Source organism: Marmota flaviventris, chromosome 6 (genome assembly GCF_047511675.1).
Source record: "Marmota flaviventris isolate mMarFla1 chromosome 6, mMarFla1.hap1, whole genome shotgun sequence".
NCBI classification, from domain to species: Eukaryota; Metazoa; Chordata; class Mammalia; order Rodentia; family Sciuridae; genus Marmota; species Marmota flaviventris.
Genome location: NC_092503.1, coordinates 118,157,039 through 118,184,776, shown reverse-complemented (window position 1 = coordinate 118,184,776; position 27,738 = coordinate 118,157,039). Strand labels below are relative to the sequence as shown.

The 27,738-nt window shown below is 55.0% G+C and overlaps 1 protein-coding gene across 10 annotated transcripts in view; it reads left to right on the top strand.

Annotated features, from left to right (window-relative positions):
- Anks1a (ankyrin repeat and sterile alpha motif domain containing 1A) overlaps nucleotides 1-25,060 on the top strand; it is a 181,854-nt gene extending 156,794 nt beyond the window's left edge. For 3 of the 10 annotated variants that reach the window (XM_071613475.1, XM_071613473.1, XM_071613476.1), the window contains 10 exons: nucleotides 12,243-12,341; nucleotides 13,019-13,171; nucleotides 13,317-13,424; nucleotides 14,720-14,899; nucleotides 16,654-16,779; nucleotides 17,086-17,157; nucleotides 17,322-17,408; nucleotides 17,969-18,106; nucleotides 20,172-20,342; nucleotides 20,600-21,158. In XM_071613475.1, coding sequence (XP_071469576.1) covers nucleotides 12,243-12,341; nucleotides 13,019-13,171; nucleotides 13,317-13,424; nucleotides 14,720-14,899; nucleotides 16,654-16,779; nucleotides 17,086-17,157; nucleotides 17,322-17,408; nucleotides 17,969-18,106; nucleotides 20,172-20,342; nucleotides 20,600-20,749 — 1,284 coding nt within the window. In that variant the 3' untranslated portion in view covers nucleotides 20,750-21,158. The other 7 variants (XM_027943499.2, XM_027943500.2, XM_027943496.2 and 4 more) reach the window with 4 other exon arrangements.
- Nucleotides 25,061-27,738: the final 2,678 nt, after the last annotated feature.

The following is a 27,738-nucleotide window of genomic DNA, read 5'->3' as shown; positions in this document are numbered from 1 at the left end:
TCTGGTGGCAGCAGCAGGTGGGGTCTGTACACAGAGGCCAGCTGAGTGCCTCTGGGCTGGGCGTGTGACTTCAGATACCTGGAGTGGCCTGAGTAGTCGTGCAGAGCATCCTGGGTAACTGATGTCAGCTGCCAGCTGAGTCCTGAGGCTGATTAAGTTTTAGCAACCAGGAAAAATGGAGATTGGCACAGGAAGGGGAGCGTTTTTGTTACTGAAACTTTCCCTCATGTGTGTGGTGTGACGTTAATCATGGTGGCTGTGGAGTGTCCCCTGTGGCTTGCTTTTCAGTTAGCTACACATTTCCCTGGGTTCTGAAATGCCCTGGAGATGCTTTTCCCAGATGCAGAGTAGCTCCAGGAAGCCAGGCTGCTAGATTCCCAGGAGTATTAGGGACATCAGGAAATGGGATGTTTCACAGATGAGGAGGTACTATGGAATTTCCCTGTGACAAGAGAATGTCACACACCTGAGACACAGCTCCCTCTCAGGTGAAGGGACTTTAGTGTCATGTTGTCTGGTCATCTTCTCCATGCCTGAATTTCTTCTGGATAACCTCTGCCATGCTGTTTTTCTAGTGACTGAGGATTCACTTCATTACAAAATAGTAGCCCATTCCTTCCTTCCCTGGCTCTGGCTGCTTTAGAGTCATCTTTATGTGGAGTCAGGATCTGTTTCCTTACGGCTTCTGTCCCTTGGCCTGAGGTTTACCACTCAGGGCCACACAGCATGTGTTTACGAAAAGTGGAAACCTCGATTGTGGCCCCAGTCGTGTCTTGTCCAACTCCCACTTACTCTGGGCTGTCCCCACTGTGATGGATGGTTGAGCCCGGCAAGCAGGCCTAGCAGCTTTAACTGCGGCCATGCCGTCTTACCTGCAGGTGGGAAGGGCCTTTTGGAGAGGTCAGGGCCAGGGCAATGCTGATGGGATGGACCCCAGAGCCAGGGAGACAGGTGTGGGAATGTGGCTCCCATGTCTGCCAGTCTGCCCCCAGCACTGCTTGTGCACCATGGCCATCTCCACTTTCCCCACAGAGCTTGTCCACAGCAATGGCTGTGCTAGGAGAAGGGAGGAACGTATCCAGGAAGGGAGGGAACCTATGGTTGTCAGATGTCTGGATCCAAGAATGCGAGAGCTGCCCACCGCCTCTGAAGACAGCCCAGCCGCCCTTCACAGAAGGATCAGTGCGTGAACGACAGTGGTCCTGAGGCTGGAGTGTTTTTAAAGTAGACCTGATGTGGAGATTGTTCACCTTGGAGTGTTGAATGCAGAAATTGAGACACAAAAGTTCCTGCAATATGATCTTAATATGTCACAAAGAAAACATCCATCATGGGAGGTGTAAGGGAGAAAGCCAGAACGTCTTCAGTGGTGATCTCAGGAGTGCCTTCATTTTTCTTTTTGGAATGTAGTAGATTCTCTCCATTTCCTGCTATGAATGGATGTAGAATCAAAGCAGCAGGTGCTGTAGGTATCTTAATGCACATTATGGTCCAGCTGGGAAACCAGCACATCAAACAATGAAGACAATAGAGTAGCCAACTCTCCAGTGTGGTGGAGGCCCAAGTGCTGCAGGAGGGCGAGGGGAGCCCACGCCTCCCAGGCCTCACCCTGTACAGGGTGGTGGAGGCACGGGGTGGACAGAGGTCCTCCCCAGTGTCAGGACCAAGACTGTCTATCCTTGAACCTGGAACTTAAGGAGGAGTCTAGAGAGAAGAAAGGCAGCTGGGAGGGGCCAGGGCCTGCCTGTGTGGGTGTGGAGGGCACAGCCCCAGCCGCACAGGAGAGGTGTGCTAAGCCTGATCTCAGGGCCTTGAGAACCAGAGGGCTGAGGGTCCCTAGGTCTCCGAGGCCTGAGTGTGTGGAGGGGTCTCCACCTTACCAGATACGGTGCACCTTGGACCTCCAGGAGTGGTTGACTAAGGGGTGGTCAATGGAGAGCCCTGTGGGGGGAGCAGTTGTCGCGGGGGGTGAGTGTGTGAGAAAGGAGACGAGCCTGCAGCAGGTCCAGGACAGGTTAGGAAGGAGCAGTGGGCAAGCTCTTGCTTCTCAGGCCACAGAGACCTTCCACTCCTCCCCTCCATTTCTTCCTCCTTGGGCTTCAGACACGTGGCAGTAGGCTCCTACCACGTTTCTGTCTACTTCTGAGACTTGAAGACGGGTGATCCCTTATGGGGCCAAAAGGTATAAGCTGGGCCACGAGGGTCTTCTCTTTATTAGCATCTGTGAAACTTTCCCACCAGGCCCCCAAGCCCCTGAGGTGCCCTTCTTGCCCCTGACCCCCAAGCTCCCTCCTCTTGAGCCCTCTGAGCCGCTTCAGCTGAGCCATGGTGCGGGTGCCTGTCATTTCCTACCCTGGTCCCTGTGCTCTCTTCACCCCTCCTCCCGTGCGCCTCCTTTGCTGTCTTCTGTCCCAGGCCCAAGGGGCCACTGCTGTGTGGAGAGGAGCCCTGCCTGGGCTTGCTCCTGGCCGGCCTTTGCCCAGCTCTCCATTGCCCGTTAGGACTCCCTCTGCCCAGTTGAAGTAGGGCTGATGCAGAGGCCAGCGGAGCAAAGGCCTAGAAGGTACTCAGACAAGTGTGGGTCCTGCCTCCTGAATTCTGTGGTCAGTAAGACCTGAACTCCTCAGCTGTCCCAGGAGTCAGTGCCACCCAGGGGTCTCCCAGTCTCTGTGGCCCTCCCCACAAGCTTGGGAACCAGGTGAGGGCAGCACTCTTACCTGCGGACTTTGGGCAGCTCACTTTGGGCTAGTAATTGCCACCTCTGGCCCTCCCTCTGTCTGCCTGGCTGTGCAGAGTTATTCAGGGTGACCACAGCTCGATTATGCAGGAGACAGCTCTGATGGCCCCAGGTACTGCCCTGGCATCCTCGGCACCCTGTATGGTAGTAGAAGGTAGTTGAAACTCTCTTTTCAAATGCTTGTTTTCATGATCGCTAATTTGACTGCTGTGCTCTGAGATGGAAGTGAACTGGCTGACCTCTTGGTGTGAGTGGCAACAGAGGTGTCTTTCCTGGATGCCAGAGTGTCTGCAGCGTTCACTTCTCCATTGTCCCTTAGGGTTCACATTGTACATGCGTAGAAAGCGAGGCCCAGGGGACAGGGCATTGGGGCTCGTATCTCTGTCAGAGCCATAGACCCAGCACAACAGATATCCTTATAATTCAGGGGTTCATGGGCATTTCCGAAGTCCCCACCACAAACTCCTGCAGTCCATGTTCCCAAATGCAAGGCTCCTGGGTTTAGTCGTCTGCCCCAGGTTGTTCCTCAAACAGGCGGTGGAGCTGGGACAAGAAGCCAGGTACAGGGTGTGGTTCTCTACTCCTACTCTAGTCCCTGTGCCTCTTCCCAGGGATGGGCTGCCTCCAGGCCTTGTGCTCTGCAGAGTCCCAGCCTGTCCTGGGGCCTGTCAGGCCAGGTGTGCATCACTTCCGGGCGTGCATGGGTGGGCAAACAGACCATTCTGTTCACCTGCTCTAGATGGGGAGTCTTTTTTTTTTTTTTTTTTTTGAGAATTTTTTTAATATTTATTTTTCAGTTTTCGGTGGACACAACATCTTTTTATTTTATTTTATGTGGTGCTGAAGCTCGAACCCAGCGCCCCGCACATGCCAGGCGAGCGCGTTACCGCTTTAGCCACATCCCCAGCCCCAGATGGGGAGTCTTTCTACAAAAGGCTGAGAATGGAGCTGGCAAGGAATCAGATATGGCCTTTGGCCTGGCTTAGGCCCACTGCCATCCTCTAGGCCTGTGCAGCCACCAGTGCACCCTGAGCCTTGGTACCAAGGGCTCCTGCCACCAACTCTCATGACACTCGAGGTTGGTTCATAGTTCCATAAACTGGATTAGGAGTGCTCAAGAGAAAACTCTTAGTTCCACTTAGTGGCAAAGAGACCGCAGTAGGGAGACCTGGGTTCTCCAAGTCCCCCTCTAGACGTAGGGCAGGTTACTCCGTCTCCATGTTTGTCCTTGGTTAATGGTATTGCACTTAACTCACTTCCTTCATGGGGCATAAGCTTGGAAGGGGCCACACTGTCACATGTAGTGACGAATAGCATCAGAGCAGAGCCAACCATTGTTGTTTGTGTCAGCTGGTACTTTCTCCAACAGAGTGGGCGAGCAGTAGTCTGTTTGCAGGAAGCAGAGTTGAGGTGACAGTCTCCAAAAGTCACCTGTGGCAACTTCAGGAACCTGGACTGATAATATTTTCTGCTTCTTCCTGGTGGCTGTCACCATTAAGGGAAGGACAAGGTCTGGGCGGGGCAGAGTGTGGGACAGTTGGGAAAGCCGGAGGTGTGAGCTGAGGCTGAGCACCTCTCCTTGCCAGGTGAGAGTAGAGAGGTGGTGTGAGTAGGGGTTCACCTGTCCACCGGGTGCTGTCTTTGTGAGAACATGGACCACAGAACTGGCACGAGGACCCCGTTCTCATGCCTGTGCCATAGCTGCCTTTCAGCGTGACACTCAGTAAGCATCCCCCCACCCCGCAGGTGACTGCTCCTGGCTTCAGGGAGCATGCCTCCCATTGCTGATAAGATTTGGGGTAAACATCAGAGAGCTTGTCCCCAGCTCCTTGCTTTCTGTCCCCTCTCAGAGTGGTTCTTCCTGCTACCCCTGAACTGGCTGCACATGCCCCCGTCACCAGACCTGGGGTGTGGTCTGGGCTGGGAAGCAGAGTGGGTGCTCCACCTCTCCTGCCACCTGAGGGCACACCTGTGGTTATGACCAGCCCAGCTCAAGAGGCAGTTCTGGCCAACACCGGGGCCCTGTGCTCAGTGACCGATGCCCTGGTGATGACCCTGCCCAGTACTAGGCTCTAGGGGTGGCCTGCGATGGCAGGAGCCCAGTCTCTGGCGGCAGGTGGGATCACGGGCATGTTGGAGCACGTGCAGTATTTGCAGGCATTCACTGAGACAGCTCAGTGTCACAGGGACGTGTGTGCACCTGGTATACTGTTGTATGAAAAAAACAGCATGTACACACTGCAAATCCAATTTTGCTAAAAACTTTTTTAAATATAAGCTTAGAAAATACATTATAATGGTAGAAGTCATTCCAATCTTAGGTTTTTAAGATAATTAACTCACTTAGAAGAATTCACCATAACGGTAGTATGATAGTCCTGCCCACCCCCTTATATATTTTTCTTTTTACAATTTTATATAATAACTCATTCAACTTTTCTACTGAGGGAAAAAAATTTAATATGAGGAAGACAGAGGCAGTGGAAATCTAGCCCTCTCTGGAAGGTAGAAATGGAGTAAATAGCACATGGAAGCTGCCCAGGCCTGAGGAAGCTGTGAGATGCCCCTCAGCGATCGGAGAGGCGCTGGGGAAGGGCCAAGGGGCTGGTGGGCGGAGCCTGCTGCCTCTGCCCAGGGCTCAGGAATGAGCTTTGACAGCTCCGCCCCAGGAGCAGGCAGGCCCTGTAAATCGGTCCCTCCGGGAGCTGAGCACCACTTTGTCCCTTTGCTCAGCTCTTCCATCGTCCTCCCCCTCCCTACTTGAGAAACCTGTTCTTGTCTTGTTTGCATTCTCTTGTGTGTCCAAGTCCTACCAGCCCCCAACCCCTGGGAAGCACCCTGGCTGTGAAACCCTGAGGAGGCAGGGCTGCAGAGTGGTCACCTTGCCGCGCAGGCCAGAGCTGGTCATTCTTCCTCCAAGAGAGGAGATTCTGCCCTTGCCTTCTGATGCCCAGTGCCAGGCAGGGGAACGACAAACATGCAAGTGAGGCAGGCGGGGCCCTGCCAAATCCTGGTCCCACCCAGTGCAGCTCACCCAAGAGTCATGTGTCCATCACTGCCTGTGGCCTTGGTTTATGTGAAGCTCAGATGCTGGCGGGCTGACCTGTGGTCACTGGCAGGGCCCAGGACTGTCCCTCCACACCAAGCCCTTCAGATCTCTTCCAAAGTACCACCTGGGCTCCCTGAGCTTTTCCGGGTGGCAGTGGGTGTGGAAGGCAACCCTGGCCTTTCCGCAGCTGTGGAGCAGGGGAGCTGCAGGCTGCAGTCTTTTCCTAGGCTCTCTTTGGAAACCTTAAGTTTGGGAAGACCCATGCCCTCCCACTCAAGGCTTTCTGGCTTTTAGGATGAGGTCTGCTTCCCCCTCTGCACCCCACTCCTGTGGCCCATTGCTCCATCCACCCCAGGCCCCTCAGATGTGCAAGCTCTGGAGCAGACCCCAGCTCCACCACTGGTTTATGTGGTAACTTTGGGAAACTAACTTAGTTCCCTTGGTTTCCTGCTCTATAAAATGGGTCTTTCTCCCACCTTGTGGAGGATTGGATGAGATTAGCGCTAGGCACTTGGCTAGTGCCAGGGACACTGGGCTGTCATCACTGTCACCCATGCTGAGGCCATGATGGTGTTGGCAGCAGCACCTGTTCTCTGCTGCCTCTGCGGCACCTGTCCAGCCCTTGCCCATCTTGCAGGGTCCAGCTTTACCTAAGTCCACCTTCTAGGGAAGCCCCTGCAGCACCCCAACTCCAGCTCCATCTTCCCCCTTCCCTCCGGTGTCCTAGAGTTCCCGGACCCGCATCAGTAGTTGTTATACTGTATTGTTTAGGGAATAAAGACAAGCAGGAAAGGCTGTACAGACATGATTATTTCATAATAGCCCTCCGTGTCCTTGGATTTCACAATCATGAATCCAAAAGATATGAAAAGTACTGGGTGCAGTTGCTGTAATTCCAGCTGCTTGGGAGGCTGAGGCAGGAGGATCACGGGTTCAAGATCAGCCTTGGCAATTTAGTGAGACCCTGTCCCAAAACTAAAAAAAAAAAAGGAATAGGGCTAGGGATAGGGCTCAGTGGTTAAGTGCCCCCAGGCGCAATCCCCAGTACCCAAAAAAAAAAAAAAAAAAAGAGATAGGAAGAGTAGAACTAAAAATGGAAAACTGACAGTACATAAGACAAATAAAAATATAGGTCAGGTATGGTGGCACATGCCTGTAATCCCAGCAGTTTGGGATACTGAGGCAGGAGGGATCTCAATTTCAAGACTAGCTTCAGGAACTTAAAGAGAACTTAGCAATTTATTGAGACCCTGACTCACAGTGAAAAAGGACTAGGAATGTTGCTCAGTGGTAAAGAGCCCTGGAGTTCCATCCCTAGTATAAAAATGAAAAAATTAAAAAGTAAAAATACTCAACTATGTACACAGCATTTCCATTGTAATCGAGAGAAGATACAAGGCGTAGGGAGGGCGTGCACAGGTGATAGGCACACACCACACCATTTTACATAAAGGACTTGCACATCCTCGGTCCTAGTCCGGAGCCCGCAGTTATGGAGGGATGATGGCCTTCGATCTGCAGTATGTTGGATCATCAGACGTGGAGCCTGCAGGTGTGGTGGGCAGACTCCATGGAGGTGACCATGCTGAAGCACCTGCTTCCCAAGCACTGACCACCTCCCCTGGAGACATCAGCACAGTCGCAGTGCACCAGGGTGTGTTCCAGTGCAGGTTTGTCCAAGGTGCTCTGGGTGGAAGCCCAGCCCTGCCTGCCTTGGGGATCCAGGGCAGCCCCAAGTACAAGGACCTCTAACCTGGGTGTGCCAAGGTGTGGGGATATGTGTTCCTTTTAGCAGGTCCTCTGGACACAGCACTCTAATACACCCAAATCACAGAGTTCTAACAGGTGACATGTGTCCAACTGAGGGAGAAAGGCTTCACCAGAGAGGATTAGGTACCTCAGTGCTCGCAGCCCGTCCCCAGACCCCAAAGCCCTGTGCCCCCAGCAGAGCCATCTCCACGGTACAGGGGGTTGTGTCTGCCCAGCAGCCGTGGTATGCTTTCTCTCTATAAATTCCTCTTTGAGTGATCTGTGTTGCTGCAGAGTCCATAGGAGGAACCTGGTGGGGCGGTGGAGGTGGATGGGGACCAGTGAGACATTCATATCTTTGACTGTAGACAGAACTGACCAAAGTCAATGCTGCAGTAGCAGCCAGGTCCCTGGAGCTCTGACCCTCTGTGTAGGGAGGGGATACTCAATTGCTGACAAACCAAGATGGGCCTGAGGTTTCCCTTGGCTCTACTGGGCAGTGGCCTTAGCAGGAGTTCCCTAGCCACTTACCCCTTCAACCTCTCTAGACCACCTAGGCACTCTCTAGGCACCTGCTGGCCTTGCCCTTCTTCTGATGGCTCTTGGACAAAGGCTGGGATTAAGTGTTAGTTGGCTTTGGACTTACCAGCATGCACACCTTCTAGGGCCTAGATTCACAGCTGGCAGGAATGGGGAGCCCAGCCCACCTGACATTTGCTGGTGATCTGATCACGTGGTGCTCAGGGTACACTAAGTGTCCCACACTGAAAATGTCTTCATCTAGGAGAGGCTGAAGCATGTGAGCAACAGTCAAGTGAGGCCTTGCTGCCACCAGTTGTGCTTGTGGGTGACTGCCGTGTCCTTCCCTGTCCCATGCCACTCTGCAGCAGCAGGTGGGCAGAGCTCAGTGCTGTGGCAGGACGTCAGATGTGGATGGTCTCCTAGAGGTCAGCAGTCCTGGGCTCTTCATTCAGTTTTCCTAACGTAGACCACCCCAGGTTCCCCACTCAGACCAGGGAAGCACCACGGGCAGTGTTGTCACTCAGAGTTCAGACGTGACCTCGCTTTGCTTCCAGTTTTTTTCATCTGGGCTCTGCGAGCTGACGGGGGGCGGGGGCAGCTTGCCCTTGGTGTAGCTTCATGGCCTGGCCCTCAGCAGCCATCCCTCCCCAGCCTGGGCGCCCCTCCCACACGCACTGCTTCTCTACCTACTGTGCCCTCCTGGCCTTGCCCTCTACCCTCTCCATGCCCTCTGCAGCCTGCCCTTTAGCCCTAAGGCTCCCTGAGGTCATGGTCCCTTTCGCTCTGCATCCTTCCTTCCCTCTAGTGTCCCCATTCCTCCCCACTCCTGGGCTGTGTGATGTAAGAAGGAATATGTATTGGGGTCCTCCTCTCTTTTCCTGGCACATAGAATGCAAAATGCTGGGACTCTCCCTTTGTACGCTAATGAGATGCCTGGTGGCTGGGCCCCTGGAGAGTCCAAGGAGTGGGGCTGGCCTCCAGGAGAGCCACCAGGCCATTAAAGGGTCAGAACTTCGGTCCTGCCCCACCCCCAACCTCGTGGCAGAGGAAAGGGGCTGCAGGCTGAGTGGAACACCAGCAGCCAGTCATGCCTGCATAATGAAGCCTCCATAAAAACACAGGACAGGTTGGGACCGCTTGTGAGTTGGTAGCCATGAGGAGGTGCAGGAGAGTGGTGCACCCCAAGAGGACATGGAAACTCCTGCGTCTCCCGGTACCCTGCCCGGGGCATCTCGTCCATTTGGCCAGTCTGAGCTGCGTGCTCTTTAGTGCAGGAGCAGATGTAAGTGGGGAGCACGTCTGCATTCTGTGAGCCATTAGCCAACCACAGCTCCAGGACGGGGCGTGGAACCTCAGGTTTAGAACCAGTGGGTCAGGTACGCGGGGACACCTGGCATCTGAAGTGGGATGGTCCTATGCTACTGGGCGCCAACCTGTGGGTCTGCACTCACCCCAGGTGGACATGTCAGAACTGAGTAAAGCTGCAGGACACCCTGCTGGTGTCCACAGGGCATCGGATTGTTGCAGGAGAGAAAAGGCCTCCTGGGGTCAGAAGGGAAGTTGGGATGTAGGAGGAGTAGAAGAAAAAGCTTCCCCGCCCCAGCCCTTGCCCGTCTTCACAGAGGGTCCTCAGAGGCCTGTTGTGAAGTCTACATGGCTCAGCTGCTGTTCGGCCTCTTTCTTTTTCTTCTTCTTTATTTAAGTCATCGGTGTCCCCTCCTACCAGATTGGACACAGATATCAAGCACGGACAGTCAGCCAGGCCTTGCTCGGGCACAGGAGGTCAAACTGTGCTAAGACACGCAGGCCTCTGTCCCAGGACACCTCCCTGCCACCTGCCCTGTGCCCCAGCTTGTCACACACACAGGAATTTTGAGCAGACTGAGCAGCAGGCAGGGAGCCAAAGTCCTGAGCTGGCCCCTCCCAGTCCTGGAACAGCCTTTCGACCCTCAGCAGAGAATTGAAATCCGCCCTGTTCACCTTTGGTTGAAGGGGCTCTAAATGTGTCACCTCTCCCAGACATTGCCCTTCAAAGGCTTTTTCACTGTTTGTTGAGTGAAGACCTTACTTGCAAAATATTAGCAAGGAGGTGCTCTTCAGGATGCAAAAGGACATTTTTCTAAATCATATAGTGAAGAAGGCTCTGAAGGGCCAGAGGACGCTGGACGAGAAGGCCATGGGTGCTGGGAGAGCCCCTTCTCCTTGGCCTTGGCCAGTTCCTCCCACTTCCCCTGAGCTCCATGCCTTCCTCAGGGGCCTCAGCCCTGCTCAGTGCCAGGGAGTCACTGTCCAGGCCAAGCCCTCGAAAACAGGCTACAACCAGAGTGCAGGCTTGAGAGTCAGGCTGCCTAGCCAGCCTCCTGGTCTCCATCTGTGGAGTGGACACAGGAGGACACACACCAGGTGGCCCTGGGGACTGAGTGAGTCAGGACAGGGAAAGGCTGTAGCTCAGAGCCCACCTTGTGGCTCTGGGTTCAAAGCCAGCTTCAGCAACTTAGCGAGACCCTGTCTCTAAATAAAATATAAAAAAAGGGCTGGAGATGTGGCTCAGTGGTTAAATGCCCCTGGGTTCAATCCCTGGTTATTCCACCCCCAACAAATGGAAGAAGCTAAACAAATCTGTTAACTGAAATGTTTAGGCCAGTGCACTGTGTTAGCATCTATGCAGTGACGGCCATTTCTCCATCAGCTGTTGACAGCACGGGAACCTAGCTGACATCATTGAGAGAAAGAAATGTCCATCAGAATTTTAAATAAGCCAGGGCACAGTGGTGCCTCTCAGCTACTCCAGAGGCTGAGGCAGAAAAATCTCAAGGTTGAGGCCAGACTCAGCAACTTAATGAGTCCCTACCTCAAAGTTTAAAAAGAATAATAATAATAATTATTATTATTATTATTATTATTATTATTATTAAAGGGCTGGAGATGTAGCTCAGTGGTAGAACACCCCTGGGTTCAATCCCTAGTACCACCAAAAAAAAAAAAAATAGACTTTCAGATTTCTTGAAATCCAGTCTAGAAGTGATGCCCACTGGGGGCTCTTCGTACAGTGCTGTCTGCCACAGAATGTGGAACCAAACATTCTCCTACAGGGAATGGGTTCCATAAATCCTTCCCTAAGCCCGATAACCCCACAGCCTAGGAAAGAGGCAGGCCTGCCCGTGTGTGGCGAGGTGGCGAGGAGGGCCTCAGTCGGCAGTCACGGTTGTGTCTGTGCAGAGAGGAACCGCACAGGTCCGTGTGCACACACCCCGCGCCCCGCTAGAATGCGGCATCCAGGAAGTGGCAGCAGTTGCCTCTGGGAGGGCTGTTGTGAGCGACAAGGCACAACCTGTGGCTTTCCTGCCATTGGCAATACTGTGTATTTTGAAATGTAATCTGAAAACTCCTCTTGTGACTGGCGTCGTAATGACACGGTGTCCTAGGGGTGAGGAGCATGGAGCAGGGTCCGGCTGCCTGGCTTCACTTCCAAGCTCCACCACCAGGTGGGTGAGCTCTCAGGATTTCTGACCCCTCGCGCCTCAGGTTTCTCATCTATGAAATGAGGTTGAAAAGGCCCTTGCACAGGGCCTGAGTGTGAAGCGGGATGTTCCATGTGAAAGCTCTCAGTCCCCTGTCACCTAGGAAGTGAGCACCCAGCACCAGCCACACTGCAGCACCTTCCCATCAGGGCCTGGGGAGTTGAGTGAGAACTGCCCCGATCAGGCCCAGCCCTGGCCTTTCTCCCCCTGGCAGGGAGAACTTTTCCAAATCTCCCCATTTGACTCTACTCCTTGAGGTGAGCCTGGCTCCTCTGGTACCTGCCTCTGTCACCAGCTGTCCACCTGAGGAGCTTGTTGCAGCCTTGTAATTACAAAATCACATCTGTGAGAAACCTTGGCACTGGTCCCCAATTTCTCCACTTTGGATTGGAACCTGCTTTCCAGAAACATGCTCATATGCACCAAGGGAGCTGGGCTTGTGGCAGGACCTGGCAGCCTGCTCGCCCCATGTGTCCTGGCCCAGGTCAACACCTCAGGCATATTGTAGGAGTGGGCAGTCTGGGTAGAGTTGTCCATAGCGTGCCCAGCCTCCTGTGGGGGGCTCTAGCTCCACACCCTCTAGGTGCTTGCCGTGAAGGACGATTGTCCCGGCCATCAACCATCAGTTCTGGAGGGGCCCTAACGTCCTCCTTTCTGCTCTCAGGGGTCTAACGTAATGGAAGAGCAGGACCTGCGGGAAATCGGCATCAGTGACCCACAGCACCGGCGAAAGCTGCTCCAGGCTGCACGCTCTCTGCCCAAGGTGACCACCAATAGCACTGTAGCCTTGGCCTCTGCCAGGGCCAGCTCCATTTCCCTCTGCCTCCTAGACTGGGAACAGGGAAGGAGCTTGGCTCTGGTGTGCAGATCTCAGTGGAGTGTCTGCCCCTCATCGTGGAGCCCCAGAGAGCACAGGTCCTGTTCCCTTCCTCACTAAGTCCTGAAGCTTCTGGAGTCAGCGGAGCTCTAGGGACATCGAGCATCCTGTTGGGGCTGAGGAGGGATCCTCCTGGCTCAGGAGCCAGGTGCCACAGACTTGGCCTGACACCAGAGCCCGCTTTGGGGTTTCTCCTGCCTCACAGTGTCAGGCCAGCCCATCCTGACCCTGGCATCTGGCCCTCCCCAGGGAGACCTGGTAGGAGCAGGCAGCAGAGGAGGCAGCTTCCCAGGAGCTAGTGGGCCTGAGCCTCAGCCTCTGTGCTGGTGCAGTCCCGTCCCGTCCACTGCCAGCACTCAGGAAGCACCACTGCCCTGTCCCCCCAGACAGGGAGTTCTCCAGTGGTTTCCACTTCCCAGAGCTTGATAGAAAGGGCTGTGCCAAGATCAGTCTTGGGAGTACTAGGGAGTCAGGCCTCTAGGGACCCTCTTGACCTGGGCCCTTGGTCCCTGCATCCCCGTCCTGTGGGTCTAAGATGTTGGTCCCACCTCTTTGCCCTGTAGGTAAAGGCCCTGGGCTATGATGGGAACAGTCCCCCATCCGTCCCCTCCTGGCTGGACTCCCTGGGGCTGCAGGACTACGTCCACTCCTTCCTGTCCAGTGGCTACAGCTCCATCGACACTGTGAAGAACCTCTGGGAGCTGGAGCTTGTCAACGTGAGTACGGCTCCAGGCTGGGCCGCCGGCCCCTCCTGACATGCAGGTTCCCTCGGTGACAGCCTGGCCCACAGCAGGAGGCCTAGAGCTGGGGGGCTGGGGGCTGTCAGCCACTGACCTGCCTGCCCCCCTCCTCGCTGCCCAGGTCCTAAAGGTCCACCTGCTGGGCCATCGCAAGCGCATCATCGCCTCCCTGGCAGAGAGGCCCTACGAGGAGCCGCCGCAGAAGCCCCCAAGGTTTTCCCAGCTGAGGGTGAGTTGGGGGGAGGGAAAGGGTACATCTGTGCGCTTGCTCTTGGCATTTGGTGACTTCTTCAGAGACTGTGTGACGTCTGCATACAGGAGAGACAAATCCCTGCCCTCCCTCACAGAGGTCAAGACAAGCTCAGGAGAGAAAGGTTTTTGCCTGGTTATTTATCCAAAACACTTGAGATGGACTATAATAAAGAACTCAGTTTAAATATCACAAAGTTAATAGACCCCAAGCTCAGTGGGGCCAGTGTGGCCATTGAGCTCAGCTGTGCACCTGATGGGGACAAAGCAGGGTGGGGCAGAGAGGCTGCAGGAGCCCCCTTCCAGCCCTCTGACTGAGCCGGACAAAGCTAGGGATCCCCAGCCAGGATGCTCAGCTTCCTGGGCCCCCTCCCAAGTCTTCAGATTGAGAATTCCTGCAGGGTCAGTAAAAGGATCTATGTTTTTCTTTTCTTTTTTTGGCACTGGGGATTGAGCCCAGGGGCACTTAACCACTAAGCCACACCTCCAGCCCTTTTTTGTATTTTATTTAGAGACAGGGTCTCACTGAGTTGCTTAGGGCCTTGCTAAGTTGCTGAGGCTGGCTTTGAACTTGTGATCCTCCCATCTCAGCCTCCCCAGCCACTGGGATTATAGGCTTGCACCACATGTCCTGCAGAATCTGTGTTTTTAAAAGCCTCACAAATGATGATTGCTCAAGCCAGGTGATCCCTGACTGCGGAAATATGCTAGACTGTGTTCAGGGTACGCTTCCCCAAAACCTGCAGGATAGAACAGGCTGTGATGGCAAGTGACACGGCAGCCCTGCCCCGGCCCCTGACCTGCACTTTTTCCTGCCTGCTGCACATCCCATTCAGCTCTGCGGAGTTCAGAAAGGCTGTTTCCTTCCCTTCCATGAGAGGAGGCTGAGGCCTGGCCCCATTCTCAAAACCAAACACCCAGCTGACTTTGCTATCAGGTGCCCTCTGCAGTTGAGTGGGGTCTTGAGAAAGACTTTATATTTAGTCATACAACCCAGAGTCCTGCAATGGATTATTAGGGATGACTTCATCTTTGGGAAATCCTTCTCTGGTTCCCTTACCCTTTAACCATCTTTTTGGTATAGCCCCAGCCAAGGGACACTCTTGAACTACAAGTGGTCCTGATGGCCTCACCCCAGGCTCGTTGCTGTTGGCTCTCAGCTCCCTGCTTCTCCTGTCTCACTGACCTGCCCATGCCCAGCCCCAGTCAGCCCAGCACCCCTGACACCTCCAGCCTGCCAATGGACTGGGCTGATGACTGGTCGGCGTCACCCAGTTTCTCCCCCTACAGTGCCAAGACTTGATTTCCCAGACCTCGTCCCCACTGAGCCAGAATGATTCCTGCACCGGGCGGTCAGCAGACCTGCTGCTGCCTTCTGGGGACACAGGCAGGAGGCGGCATGACAGTCTTCAGGACCCTGCAGCACCCTCTCGAGCAGAGCGTTTCAGAATCCAGGTAGGCAGAAGAGACTGCAGCCAGGTCCCCTGGGTAGGGCAGGGCCTCCAGGAGCCACCTGCTGTGGCTGAGCACTATTGTGCTGGCATGAATCACGAGTGACCCCAGCCTGCTCCCCTCACTCACCACGCAGCTCCCTGGGTGAGGCCCGTCCAGCCCCAGGCCTCCCAGAGCAGACTGTAATGCACGCGTTGGGCCTGCCTCGGCGCACCACACCCCAGACGTCCTCCTCACAGCTCGCTCTGCTGGCTCCTCTGGGACCATAGCCTCCCACAGTCCAGCCCTGCAGGCCCTTGCTGGTCACCACAGCCATCACAGAGCCCTTGTCCCCTCCACTCTCGCCCTGTCTGTTCCTCAGCACCAGTGTCCCTAAGCCCCAACTCCACGTCGTCATCCCACCTGCCCAACAGAAGCTCATCACAGGCTGCAGGGTGCCTCCAGCCCCTGCCCAGGGCTAGCCTCTTGCACTGAGAGCCCTCTGCCTTGGGGCTCACTTTCAGGGCTCCCAGATTTACTCAGGACTTACCTGTCCCAGTTCCAGCCTTGCTCACATCTCTGGCTTTAACCCTTGTCTGTCCCTTGGCCTGTCCGTGTCCCTCTGCCCCCAGGGTGAACTCTGCCCTCTACTCACCCCTCCCACTGCTGCCCACCATCCCTGGGGTCTCCCGTGTCCACCACTTTCCACAGCCGAGCCACATGTTTTTCTTTCCACATTTTTTTATTGGTGCATTGTAGTTGCACATATTGATGGAGTTGTTGTTACATATTCATATATGCAAACAAGGTAACAATATAATTTGTCCAGTATCACTCCCAGCACTTCCCCCCTCCCTCCCACCCTTTGGTCTCTTTCCTCTACTGATTTCCCTTTAATTTTCATGAGATCCCCACCCCCACATTTCTTTTCCTTTTTCTGCTCTAGCTTTCACATGAGAAAAACATAATGACCTTTGACCTTCTGAGTTTGGCTTAGTTCTCTTAACATGATGGTCTCTAGTTCCATCCATTTTTCCTGTAAATGACATAAATTCATTTTTATTTATGGCTGAATAAAATTCTATTGCATATACATAGGACATTTTCTTTATCCATCATCCACTGATGGACACCTAGGCGGGTTCCATAGTTTGACAGCCATGAATTATGTACGATCTAATATGTACGTCACCCCTCAGCTTCAGTGGCTCTGTGTGGAGACTCTGCGTGTTGCTGGGAGTGGGAATCTTTAGCGTTTCCTGAATCTTCCTTCCACTGGGGCCTGGACTAGAGGACCCTCTCCCCACCCCTAGCTGCTGCCAGAAGGATCCATTGAAATGTGGCCTCGCCCTGGTGTTTCACTCCCCCCACCCCCACCCCAGGACTGAGTCCACAGCCCTTGACTGGGATTTGAGGCGCTCTGGCACCTGGCTCCTGCTGTGGCCACCCCTGTTCTGTGTTGAATGACCCACAGCTAATGCTCCCCTACGTGCTCTGCTGTGTGGTCCCTCCATCTTTTCGAGACTCATCAGACAATGCTGACCCCTCCTGCAGCCCTGCTCCTGGCTGGCTTGGGTCCCAGCTACTCTGCCTATTCCTTGGTGTCGGTAGTGCCCCCCACTCCACCACAGTCTGCTTTTCTGCCCCCCCACCCTCTGCTCTGACCCTTGACCTCATTGAGGTCACCAGCTTCCTCCCTGATGTGGAGCCAAACAGGCCCCTGAGCTCCCTTGGAGCAGGTGGGCAGCTGTCCGACTATCCGACTGTGTGTTTTGCAGGAGGAGCACCGCGAGGCCAAACTAACCCTGCGGCCGCCCAGCCTAGCCGCCCCCTATGCCCCCGTGCAGAGCTGGCAACACCAGCCGGAGAAGCTCATCTTCGAGTCCTGCGGTTACGAGGCCAACGTGAGTCACTCTCGCCCTCTCAGGTGGCCAGCCTCCCTGCTCCCACCCCTTCCCACAGGCCCCTGACCCTCTGCAGTACTAGGCCAGGGCCATCCTCTGCCCTCAGCTGTTCCTAGAAGCCAAGGGGAGGAGCAGAGGCCTCTGGGTAGGTCTAACCAGAAATGAAAACGGGGGCCTCCCCAGCTGGGGTAGGAAGGGTGTTGTTGGGAGAGGTGAATACTGTATGGTAGGACGTCCCAGATTTCCTGGGTCACCTGCATGGATGCAGACATTCCTTGCTGATCCCAGTTGCTGCTTGTTTCACAGTATCTGGGCTCCATGCTGATCAAAGACCTGCGCGGGACAGAATCCACGCAGGACGCCTGCGCCAAGATGCGGGTAGGCTACCTGTGGGATGGGGGGCGTGCCTAGGACAGAAAGCAGCAAGCCGAGTCCTGGCTGCAGCTGCCCAGGCCCACCACACTGCAGAGGGATGGAAGCGGGCAGGGGCTGTAGATTCCAGGGGAATGGGGCGTTCTCAGGACCACCCTTGTTTCCTATAGAAATCCACCGAGCACATGAAGAAGATCCCCACCATCATCCTGTCCATCACATACAAAGGTGTCAAGTTCATCGATGCTTCCAATAAGGTGTGCTTCTTAGGAGGACTAAGAAGGGGTGGGGCCATCTCCCCTTCTGAGCCGGCTCGAGACAGCAACCTGGTTCCCTCTTTTTACTTCCCGTGTCCACCACTTCCACAAGTTCTTGTCTCTCATATGCTCTGTATCCTTGACCCTGGATCCTACCCCTGTCCCCACTGTAGTGGCAGCAGGTGCTGCCTTCCCAACTCAGGTCTACTGGCTTCCCTGCTCATGGGCCCTCAGTGGTATATCCCTCAGAGAGCAGAGGACTCCCCACGCCCCTCTTGAGACCCTTTCCACCTCCCTGTACCCTTGGTGGTGGCAGGGGCTGGAGAGAGCTCATGGTTGGCGGTAAAGGCTTCACTGCCTTAGTTGCCGTGGTCCAGGTGAGACCCATACTTAAGCCAGGCAAGACACTGCTCTCACTCCCACTGTTGGGGGGAAGAAGTGGGGTTTGGCTAATGTCTAGGCTGAGATGAAGAAAGGTAGCGACGTGGGAGGCCATGGTGGGCGGTGCCAGAAGCATTCTGGGTGGAGCCCAGAAACACCAGAACACTGCTTCCCCTCAGAACGTCATCGCAGAGCATGAGATCCGCAACATTTCCTGTGCAGCCCAGGACCCAGAGGACCTCTGTACCTTTGCCTACATCACCAAGGACCTGCAGACTAGCCACCACTACTGCCACGTGTTCAGCACAGTAGATGTGGTGAGTAAGGGGCCACCTGGGCCCCAAGAAGGCAGTGGGGACTGTGAGCCCTGGAAGGGTCTGGCCCTCTCTGGCTGGGCACGGAGGGCTGCTGTCCTGGCCCCTGCTGGCGCTTGGCAAAATGTGTAATTCCTAAGTGGAGCCCAGCAGCATCCATTCCTGTCCCTTTCATGTAGTGAGGAGACTGAGTCTCAGAGATGAAGGAATGGCTGGCTCTGCAGCTAGCAACAGAGGTTCTCAGCTCTTGGCTCACTGTTCATTGGTCAGGCAAGGCCTTTGTTCTCCAGCCTTTTGTCTGTGAACCCACTGCCCCAACTCCCCAAACCTTCAGTGGGCAGGCTCCTGAAGTGCCCTCTGCGTCGCCCTGGGGCAGCAGTGCCCTCCGCAGTAAGCGTCTCCCAGGAGGGCTGCAGAGTTACCTCCTCCACACACAGCTGCCCACAGAGCCTGCACAGGAGCTTACAGCCGGTGCCAGGGATGCTCTCTGCCCTGAGACCAGGTCTGGCCAGGACTCCAGGCCATCTCCTCACCTCAGCAGGGGCGTCAAGTCCCTGTCACCCTCAGGAAAAGGAGCTATTTCCAGAATCTCTGTGGTTCCTGAACGCAGATCTCTCTGGATAGTCCCTGTCCCTGGGTCCTGATCCAGCTCACCCTCTGCTTGCTCTGGGCCAATGGGGTCTAGGAGCCTGGGTTCTGAAATCAGGCACCCAGCTGTGCCATTTGTGGCTGTGATATCTTGGAAATGTCACCTCACCTGTTTTCCTCCTCTGTACAAAGGGAATTATAACCAGCCTCATGGGGCTGCCTGAAGCTTAAATGAGGTGATCCACACGACCCTGGTGATCGATGGCTGATTACCTGCAGCCGACCCTGCTGTAATGCAGCACCCATGCTCCTACCATCACCACACTTTGTAAAATCAGTCAAGACCACAGAGTAGGCCTGGCCCAGTGGCACACGCCTGTAATCCCAGAGACTCAGGAGGATCACAAGTTCAAGGCCATCTTCAGCAATACAGTGAGACTGTCTCAAAACACGTTTAAAAAGTACTGGGTGTAACCCTATGGTAGCGCCCTGGCCTATCGTGCACAAAGCCCTGCGTTCCATCTCTAGTACCACAAAAAAGAAAAAAGAAACACTCTTAGGGTTTATCGGCAAATAGAGTTGAGGCATAATACTAGCAAAATTGTCAGTGACATGGTTAAAATTTAAAATAGAACAAAACCACTAGCACTATTTTATTCATGTTAGATCATTAAGAAATACCTTTAATACTACAGTAGCCATAGTTCTACCTTGAGAAGGACCTGAGGTTGGCCTGCAGGACACGCACTCCCAGCCAAGTTTGCAAGTTGGAGGCCAGCCTGGGCAACGTGAGTGAGACCCTAAGCAACTTAGCACGACCCTGTCTCAAAATAAAAAATCAAAAGGGCTGGGGATGTGGCTCAGTGGTAGAGTGCCCCTGGCTTCAGTCCCTGGCACCACAATAAAGAATTGCCCTCCTTAGCCCAGGCCCACTGCCTTGTGGGAAGAGAACAAAAGTGAGGGAGAGAGGAGAGAAGGACAGAGACGGAGGAGTCAACCACACAGTGGCCAGGAGGTGGGCAGGCTGCACAGCTGGGTACCTTCTGAGGCGGAGGCTTCCAGGGGAGTGCTGAGGCACCGTGCAGATGGCACGTGCGCTCTGTTCATCTCACGTGACTCAGCTCGGCAGGCTGCGGGTTTTATGTGTACCTAGTGTTTCTGTCAGACAAAATCGTACCCAAGGACACAAAAAAACTATTTAAATTTTGGTACTGGGGATTGAACCCAGGGTGTTTTCCACTGAGCTACTTCCCTAGCCCCTTTTTTAGATAGGGTCTCACTAAGTTACTGAGGCTGGCCTCAAACTTGGATCCTAACTGTGTTTTGTTCAAATTTTTCCCTAATGTGCCACTTGCATTGGAACAAATTTGGGTTTTTTCAAAACAACAATTCCGTTTTCCCTGTGAGGGTGGGGAAGGTGTCAGGAGGCAGGGGGTGACTCCTAAATCCAAGCATTCAAGTGGACTCTGCTTCCTCCCAGAACCTGACCTATGAGATCATCCTGACGCTGGGCCAGGCGTTCGAGGTGGCCTATCAGCTGGCCCTACAGGCCCAGAAGTCCAGGTCGCTGGGGGCCTCTGCTGTCGAGATGATCGAAACAAAATCTTCCAAACCGGTGCCTAAGCCTCGGGTGGGCACAAGGAAGTCCGCAGTACGTGGGCCCAGTCGTAAGACTCCCCGGCTCCCTGACCCACGGTTGCAGCTTGGGCTCCCTCCTCCCCAGGGACAGCCCTCTGGCCCCTACTCCCAGGCCCCTTCCCCGCCCCAGGGCCACAGCTCCTCTGCCCCAGGGTCTGCTGCTCCCCTCCTCTGTCAGGACAGGCCACCATGGGGCTGCTGAGAGCGGGGCCTGTGGGAGCCCACAGTGACCTGGTCCCTGTGTCTGTGTCTGCTTGCTCTGCACCCCAGGTACCGCTGACCCCTGATAGTCGCTGTTGTCACTGTCACTCCTGCACCACCCACCGCCCCTCCTACCTGCCGCTGCCGTCTGTTAGTCCTGGAGTCAAGGTCTTTGCGCCTCCTGCTGTCTTGTGTGTCAGTCTCCCTCAAGTGACGTGAGCTTTCTCAGACTCTGGTGGCCTCCCCTCTACCTGCACTGACACTCTCTTCTTTCCTGAGACACCCTCTGCCCTTCCTGTGTGTGCTTTAGCTGTTTCTCTGTCGTGTCCCCTCCTTGAGGTCTGGGGTGACTGCTGTGGTCTTCCTCAGCCTGAGCTCTCTGGCCCCAGGACTGGGGTTTGCAGGCCCCACATGGGATGGGTTTGGGGCTTAGAGCAGGAGGCTCTAGTGGGTTGGTTCCTTTACCCACACAGTCCTAAGAAACCCCTGGGAGAGGCACTTGTCTCTGGAGGTGCTCCAGCGAGGCTGACACTCCTCCCGTCCCCTCCCAGGGGCCTGTTCCTTGGCTCTACGCTGGGCCCCACCTGCCCCTGGCCCGGGGGCAGCTGCTCACTCTTGCCCCATTTCCTTGTTTGGCAGCTGGAACCACCCGACACTGACCAAGAGGCCCAGTCCCACGCCAGTGTCTCCTGGATTGTGGACCCAAAGCCAGACTCCAAGCGGAGCCTCAGCACCAAGTATGAGACCACTATCTTCTAACAGCCCACCCTGTCTCCACTAGTCTCACTGTGCCTTTGCCGTCCGATCTTTCTGCTGTCTCGACTCTCTCCTTCCAGCTGCCACCACCACGGCCCCACCTTCGCGGGGACCTGCCCCCCTCCCGGGCAGCAGCTGTAGATGCTACACTCACAGCTCTTGTACCTAATACCACCGAACACTGTGAATTCTCCCCTTGGGCTGAGGACAGCTGGGGGGGCGAGTTGCCTTTGAGGTGGGCACGAGGGGCAGAGGGCTCTGCTGCGACCAGGAGCCCTGCAGTGGGCACTGCATTGCTGAGGGGTGGGCTTTGGGCGAAGCCAGTGGGCGCCTGGGAGCTCTGTGGAGCTGGCTGTTCTCTCCCGTCTTCCATCCTGAGCCACAGCTGGATGCCAAGAGCTAACTCCGTTCACCTTTCCTGACACAACCAAGCACTGTGATCACCTGGTGCCAGAGCACCCTGCACTCTGCCCACAGCTGGATGCAGGGCGCAGGGCTGTGAGCATCTGAGGCCCACAGGCTGGCGTCTCAGGGCCCCTTGTCCTGGTGGGCCTTCCATGCCAAGGAAGCAGGGGCCTGTGGTCGTCCCCTCCTCACATCTCACCACTGAGAACAGGTGTAGCGGTCCTGGCTCTGCAGCCCAGCTCACGAGGAGGAGACCCTTTCTGTAGGATCCAGCTCAAGGGGGGTCTGGGTCCCACACACGTGCACTCTCTTCTCCCCCAGAGCAGCTGCCTGAGCACAGGGCCTGACCAAGCACCTCCCATGGTCTCTGGGAGCTTTGACTCTTCTCCCCAGTCTGGGGACCTGAGAGAGCCATTGTCCAGTGCCCGACTGGCCTCTCCCCCAAGTCTCCACTCCTCTGGGAAGGGCCAGGCCATCTCCTCACAGCCGCTGGACAGTGAGCGAGTCCTGGAGGAAGGCCGCACTCCCCACCGTGGGCCGGCCACAGTTCGAGGGCAGGAGACAGGAAAGAAGTGATTTCATGGGAAGTGGCACATGGCAGATGTAGCGCAGTCCAGGGCAAAAGCCAGCAATTAGAGCCACCCCACGGTGTAAACCAGGGTGGGTCCTGCTGCTGCCTGCCTGTCCTTGTACCTTCCTGAGCCAGAGGCAGTGATGGGCTGGGGGGCAAGGGCCTTTCTGTCCTGCTTCTGTTCCTGTCAGTCTCCTCCGCCTTGTGCAGGCCCCTTGGTTAACCCTCTCCTCCCCCCATTGTTTGCTTCTGCCAAGCTGAGCCACTGAGGAACCACACTGTGCTGCGGAAACAGCCGCGGGGAGCAGGTCTGCCCCCTGCCACCGCCACCTGGCCTGCAGCTCTGAAGACCAGCCCAGCCGCCTGCAGGACCTCCTCTCAGCTGCTTGGCCCGGGTCTGCCACCACCAGGTCCTGCAGAGTGAGCCCTGCCTGGTGCGGAGGAGCACTCCAGGCCTCTAGCAGATGAGCCTGGAAGCCCAGAGGGTCAAGAAGTGACTTGTCCAGAGTAACATGTTTTTAATAGGAAAAAAAAATCTTTTTATAAAATGAACTTTTAACACTTGGCTCAAACCTCTAGGTAAAACTGCCAATCTTTAGACGAATAACCATGGGGTCAGAGGACTGAGGGACTGAGATTAGCCAAAAAGCCAGTCGGGAAAGCCCTGTCCTCAGCTTGGGGCCTTGGTCTGGCCTGGGATGTGAGGAGCGGGCAGTGGCCCTGGGTGAGTTGGAAGGAGCAGGCCCAGGTGAGGGATTCCTGAGGGGCTGCTTCTCAGACCCAGCAAGGTGGCTGCTGTCCTTCACAGACTGCTCAGTTTCTGTCCCCATCTAGAGCTGGACTCGGGTTCTTCAGTAAGAACACAGCCTCAGAGGCACCTGGGCTGAAGCAGAGGTTTCTGGTCTGCTCCTGGGGTTCCCAGTGTGAAGGTCCAGGGGCCAGAAGGGAGGTAGGCAAACAGTCTCTGGTGCCAGGATGTCACGGCTGGTACTGGGAGCTCCCGGTGGCTCACCTGGTGGGCATTGGGCACTGCCCAGGCTGGCTGCCCCACATGCCCCGCTGATATTTCTGCCTCAACCAAGTTAAACGGGAAAATCGCCGTGTTTTGGGCATTAATGGGAAGGTCAGCTAAGATTGCTACTTGCCAATTGGCGACTTGCCTGACCAGGTCTGTGTGATTGGGCTGCTTTTGGTTCTCTGCGTTATGGTTTGAGTGTTGAGTTCTCCACTGCTGGGCACATGTGGCTCCAGGGGTGGAAAAAGTAGATGAGGTGACAGTCCATGTGATTCCTCCTGTGTGGCCTTGAGGGCAGGCTGTGTCCTGGCATTCCACTGCTGCTTAGCCCTTGCTTTTCATCCGAAAGTTGCTTGGGGTTGTTCTTCCTGGGCTGGAGAATTGAAGGGGTGGAGGCAAAGCCAGGCCAGCTGCCCTCCAGTCTCTTCCAGGGCAGCGTGCTGCGGGGTCAGCAGGCCTGGGTCGCTCTGGTCCTGGGTGAGTATCCAGGCCTCAGCGGCGCTTCTCTTTCCCAGCAGAGGCTGTGAGTGAGTCTGTGCTGGTGTGCGTGTGCAAGGGCGTGCCCTTGGGCACCTTCCCAGCCCCGGTGGTCACCCCGCAGAGGACAGCAGGCCGTGTCCGTCTGCTGAGCGCCCAGACAGTGCCGTGGGGCGCAGCCCCCTCTGCAGTAGAGGCAGGTTGTCCTCCACTTCCAGACTAAACCAGGGCCTGACACCTTGAAGTTGCACCTGGCCATAGGGATCCTCCCCTCGGGTCACACCACGTGGGAAAGACGCAGAGACCCGGTTCCCGGCCCTGCGCTGGGCTGCTGCCAGCGCCCCCGGCCGCCCCCTCTCCCCCCTTGGCGCTCCTGCTCCTCGGAGCCCGCGGTGCATGAAGCCCTGCTGGCGCAGGAGCTGCCGGAAACACACTACAGAGTCCCTGAAGCTGTCTTGTTTTTAGACACGTGGAGGCATTTCTTCCCCCGAAGCTGCTAGTCCTCTGTATTTATTCAGGTGTCTCCTGCTGGGAAGCCTCCAGGGCTGTGCTCCTGTGCCCCGGGGGCGGGATGGGTTTCTCTCTGAATGTTGAAACTAGGAAAGTGGCTGGACCTCTCTTGCTCGCTCTCTCCTTCCTTCTTCCTCTACCTTCCCCAGAAAGGAATATTGCAACTTTAAGGTCAGGCTTCAGGTGGACCGGCCCCTGCGCTTCTCCGTGCACCCCACACCGTGTGGCTCCTGCGTCTGCGCGGTGTTTGGGCGGAGCCCACGTGCGCTCAGTCCTGTGCTGGCCGCAGGTCCCCTGGCCTCTGCTCTCCTCTCACCAGCCGCCCTCCCTCCCGCCTTCCCTCTCGGCCCCTGGCCTCCGCGTCGGGCGTTCTGGAGGAGCCTGGGGTTGAGCAGGCGGCGGGCGCGGCTTTGCATCAAGACGTTAGAACCTGAGTCTGAACGCGGTCAGCTTTGAGATACCCAGGCCCGCAGAGCGCAGTTCACAAGACCGTTGCTGCTAATGGTGTGGCGATGGGACTGAATTGTAATAAAAATGTTATTTAATCTTTGTCTCTGTATTTTGATACTTGAATGACTTCCCCTTTTGTTTTACTGTACATATAATTGTTAATCTGATTTTGTCTGAATTATAAACATCTTGTGGTACCAAACATAACCAATCTGTGCAGCAACATAGACTGACCTCACTACACAAGAGAGTGTAAATAGTTCTGGGCTTCCAGCTTTGGTTTTGTTATTTTCATAACTGTACAACTTAGAACAGACTGAATTAATAAATGAGAAGTGAAACAAAACCAGCCTTATTTTTTGAAGTCTCTGAAATAGGAACTTTATTTCCTGGCAGAAGCATGTATGTGGGCTGGGTGCTGCTGCAGGGTACGAATAAGCACCCTACTTTGTTTGGCTTAGGTGACAGTTTGGGAATTCTGCTCCCTGCCAGGCATTCTTCAAAGGTAGCTGCCACGGGTGGCCTGTTACAGCTGACCCTGTGAGTGGAGGGGCCCTGCTCTTCACCTCCCCATCCTTAGGAATACCAGAGAAGGGCCACACTGCTGCAGGTACATGTCTGCGTCCTGGGCTGCGCTCTCAGTCCATGAACATTTATTGAACATCCAGGGACCAGGCTGTGCACCTTGGTGGATCTAAAACTGAAGGAAGGCTGTCTCCCTTCAGGAACCTAGAGCTGAAGTGTGGAAGTCAAGTTTTCGATATAACCAGCTAGCTACTGGCCTGCAGCCTCATCGTGAGGCCTGTGAGACAGTCCGAGAGCTGTAACGATGGTGGACAGGGTGGTGCCTGAACTGGTTTTTAAAGGAGAGAACGTGCCAGGTGCACATCTGTGATCCCAGAGACTTGGGAGGCTAGGACAGGAGGATTGCAAGTTTGAAGCCAGCCTGGGCAACTTAGCAAGACCCTTTCTCAAAAAATAAAAAGGAGATGTAGCTCAGTGGTAGAGCGCCCCTGGGCTCAGTCCCCAGTGCTGGGGAGTGGGAGGGAGAGGAAAGGCACAAACAGGAGCAGCCTCACTGAATACCTGCGTTCCAAGTCCCGTGGAAAACTTTCAAAGCAGCCATCGCCCCAGCCCACGCCTCTATGGGGAGGTATTATCTCTTCTTCATAGAGAAGGAAACAGGCTCAGAAAGGCTTAGAGCCAACAGGAGGACTTAGAGACCACCCCAGTGGCTCCAAGCTGCTCCTAGGCCTGCTTCAACCCGAGTGCCCAACACAGAACGTGAGTTTCTGTGAAATCTTCCACTTGTTAAAAGGTTTAAAAACCATGATCAGCCCAGCACCGTGTTTTACTTATGAAGAAAACAAGGTCCAAGACAAGGAAAGGCTCTTGCCTTAGCCAGCCAGCCCATGGCCGAGGGGTCCCGACCCAGGCTCTGCTTCCCAGAGAGCATCGCAGCACTCGGGCTGGACAGCAGGCAGGGCACAGGCTTGGGGCCACCTCTCCAGCCGCTGTGGCATTGTCCGCGGCAGGAGAAACCTGACAGAAGAGACAAGTCTGGTCATAAATAGTGTCACTATGCCATTGCAATATGGCACTGGGACACGTTGCCACTCATGACCTGCTTCTGGTGCCACCCAGAAGCTCACAGGAGGAGACTTCTACTCTGCCCCCAAGGCCACGGGGCTGATGTGCCCAGGCCTGGGAGGGTGGGGAGGCAGAGTCCGTGGCTGGCATCCAGCCTGCCCCTGAGCCAGAGGTAAATTGAAGGGAGAGAAGGAAGAAGGTGGCATCAAGCTGGGAATAGATGGGACACAACAGCAGTGTAGTGTCCCTCTGCCTCTTTAGCCTGGTCTACACCCTGGAAGCACGCGGACTTGGAGCAGGAAGAGGCCAAGCGATGAGCAAAGTGTCTGCTCTCGGGCCTTAGAGTGGAGCATGGGGAACCTCACAGCCCTCTCCCTCCGCTCCTCTCTGTCCCCCTGAAGAGGCCTGTTTCTGTCAACTTCCCCACATCCTTGCTGGTCTCCTCTTCACAGATGTCTGTGGCCAAGCTCCTAGGTGGCTGTGGCAATGCCAGTACCAGTGGAAATGTCACCTTCAGCCAGGAGCGGGCCCTGAGGGGGAAGAACCTGGCCACTGGAGCACTTTCTAAGGCAGTGGGAAACACCCTCCAGTCAGCCGCGGCCACCCAGCTTCCTAGAGCGTGTCCAGGTCCCCCGAGTCCCACAGACAGGCTCAGCCAACCTCAGTGTGTCTTGCACTCCCATGGCACAACTTGTCACCAACTAACACCCAAGGTCTGAACTGTTCAGGCTCGGTGCAGGTGCCAGGACCCCATGCTGTTCTCTCCAGGACTTGGCTGTTGGGGACATAAACAAGCGTGTGCCAAGTAAAGAACTGTCCAGACACCTAAGATAGTTACTATCCGGTAAGTGGAGTGGGGATGACTAGGTAGCCACGGGCTCAGGGTGCAGGAGATTTGTTTTCCTACTTACCCCAAATAAATCCCAGATGGCTCACATATATCCAAATGTAAAAAAGAAAAGAAACCTCAAAGCTAGGAAAAAAGGGAGACATTTTTTCATAATCTTGGTATGAGAAAGTTCTTTTCAAACGTATTACAAAACTCTTGAATTCTTTTTTTAAAGACTAACATATTCAACTACATAAGACACAAACAGTCCTGCATAGCAAACTGCTCCATTAAGAAAAACAATAAAAATTAAAAAAAAAAAAACAATCAGGGCTGGGGCTGGGGCTCAGTGGCAGAGTGCTTGCCTCGCATGTGTGAGGCACTGCGTTTAACCCTTAGCACCACATAAAAATAAGTAGAATAAAATCATGCTGTCCATCTACAACTACAAGAAATAAAATTTAAAAAGAAAAGAAAATGAAACAATTAGCCAGGTGTGGTTGTACATGCCTGTAATCCTAGCTACTCAGGAGGCTGAAGCAGGAGGATCCTGAGTTCAAGGCCAAGCCTGGACAACTTAGTGAGACCCCCAGTTTCAAAAAATA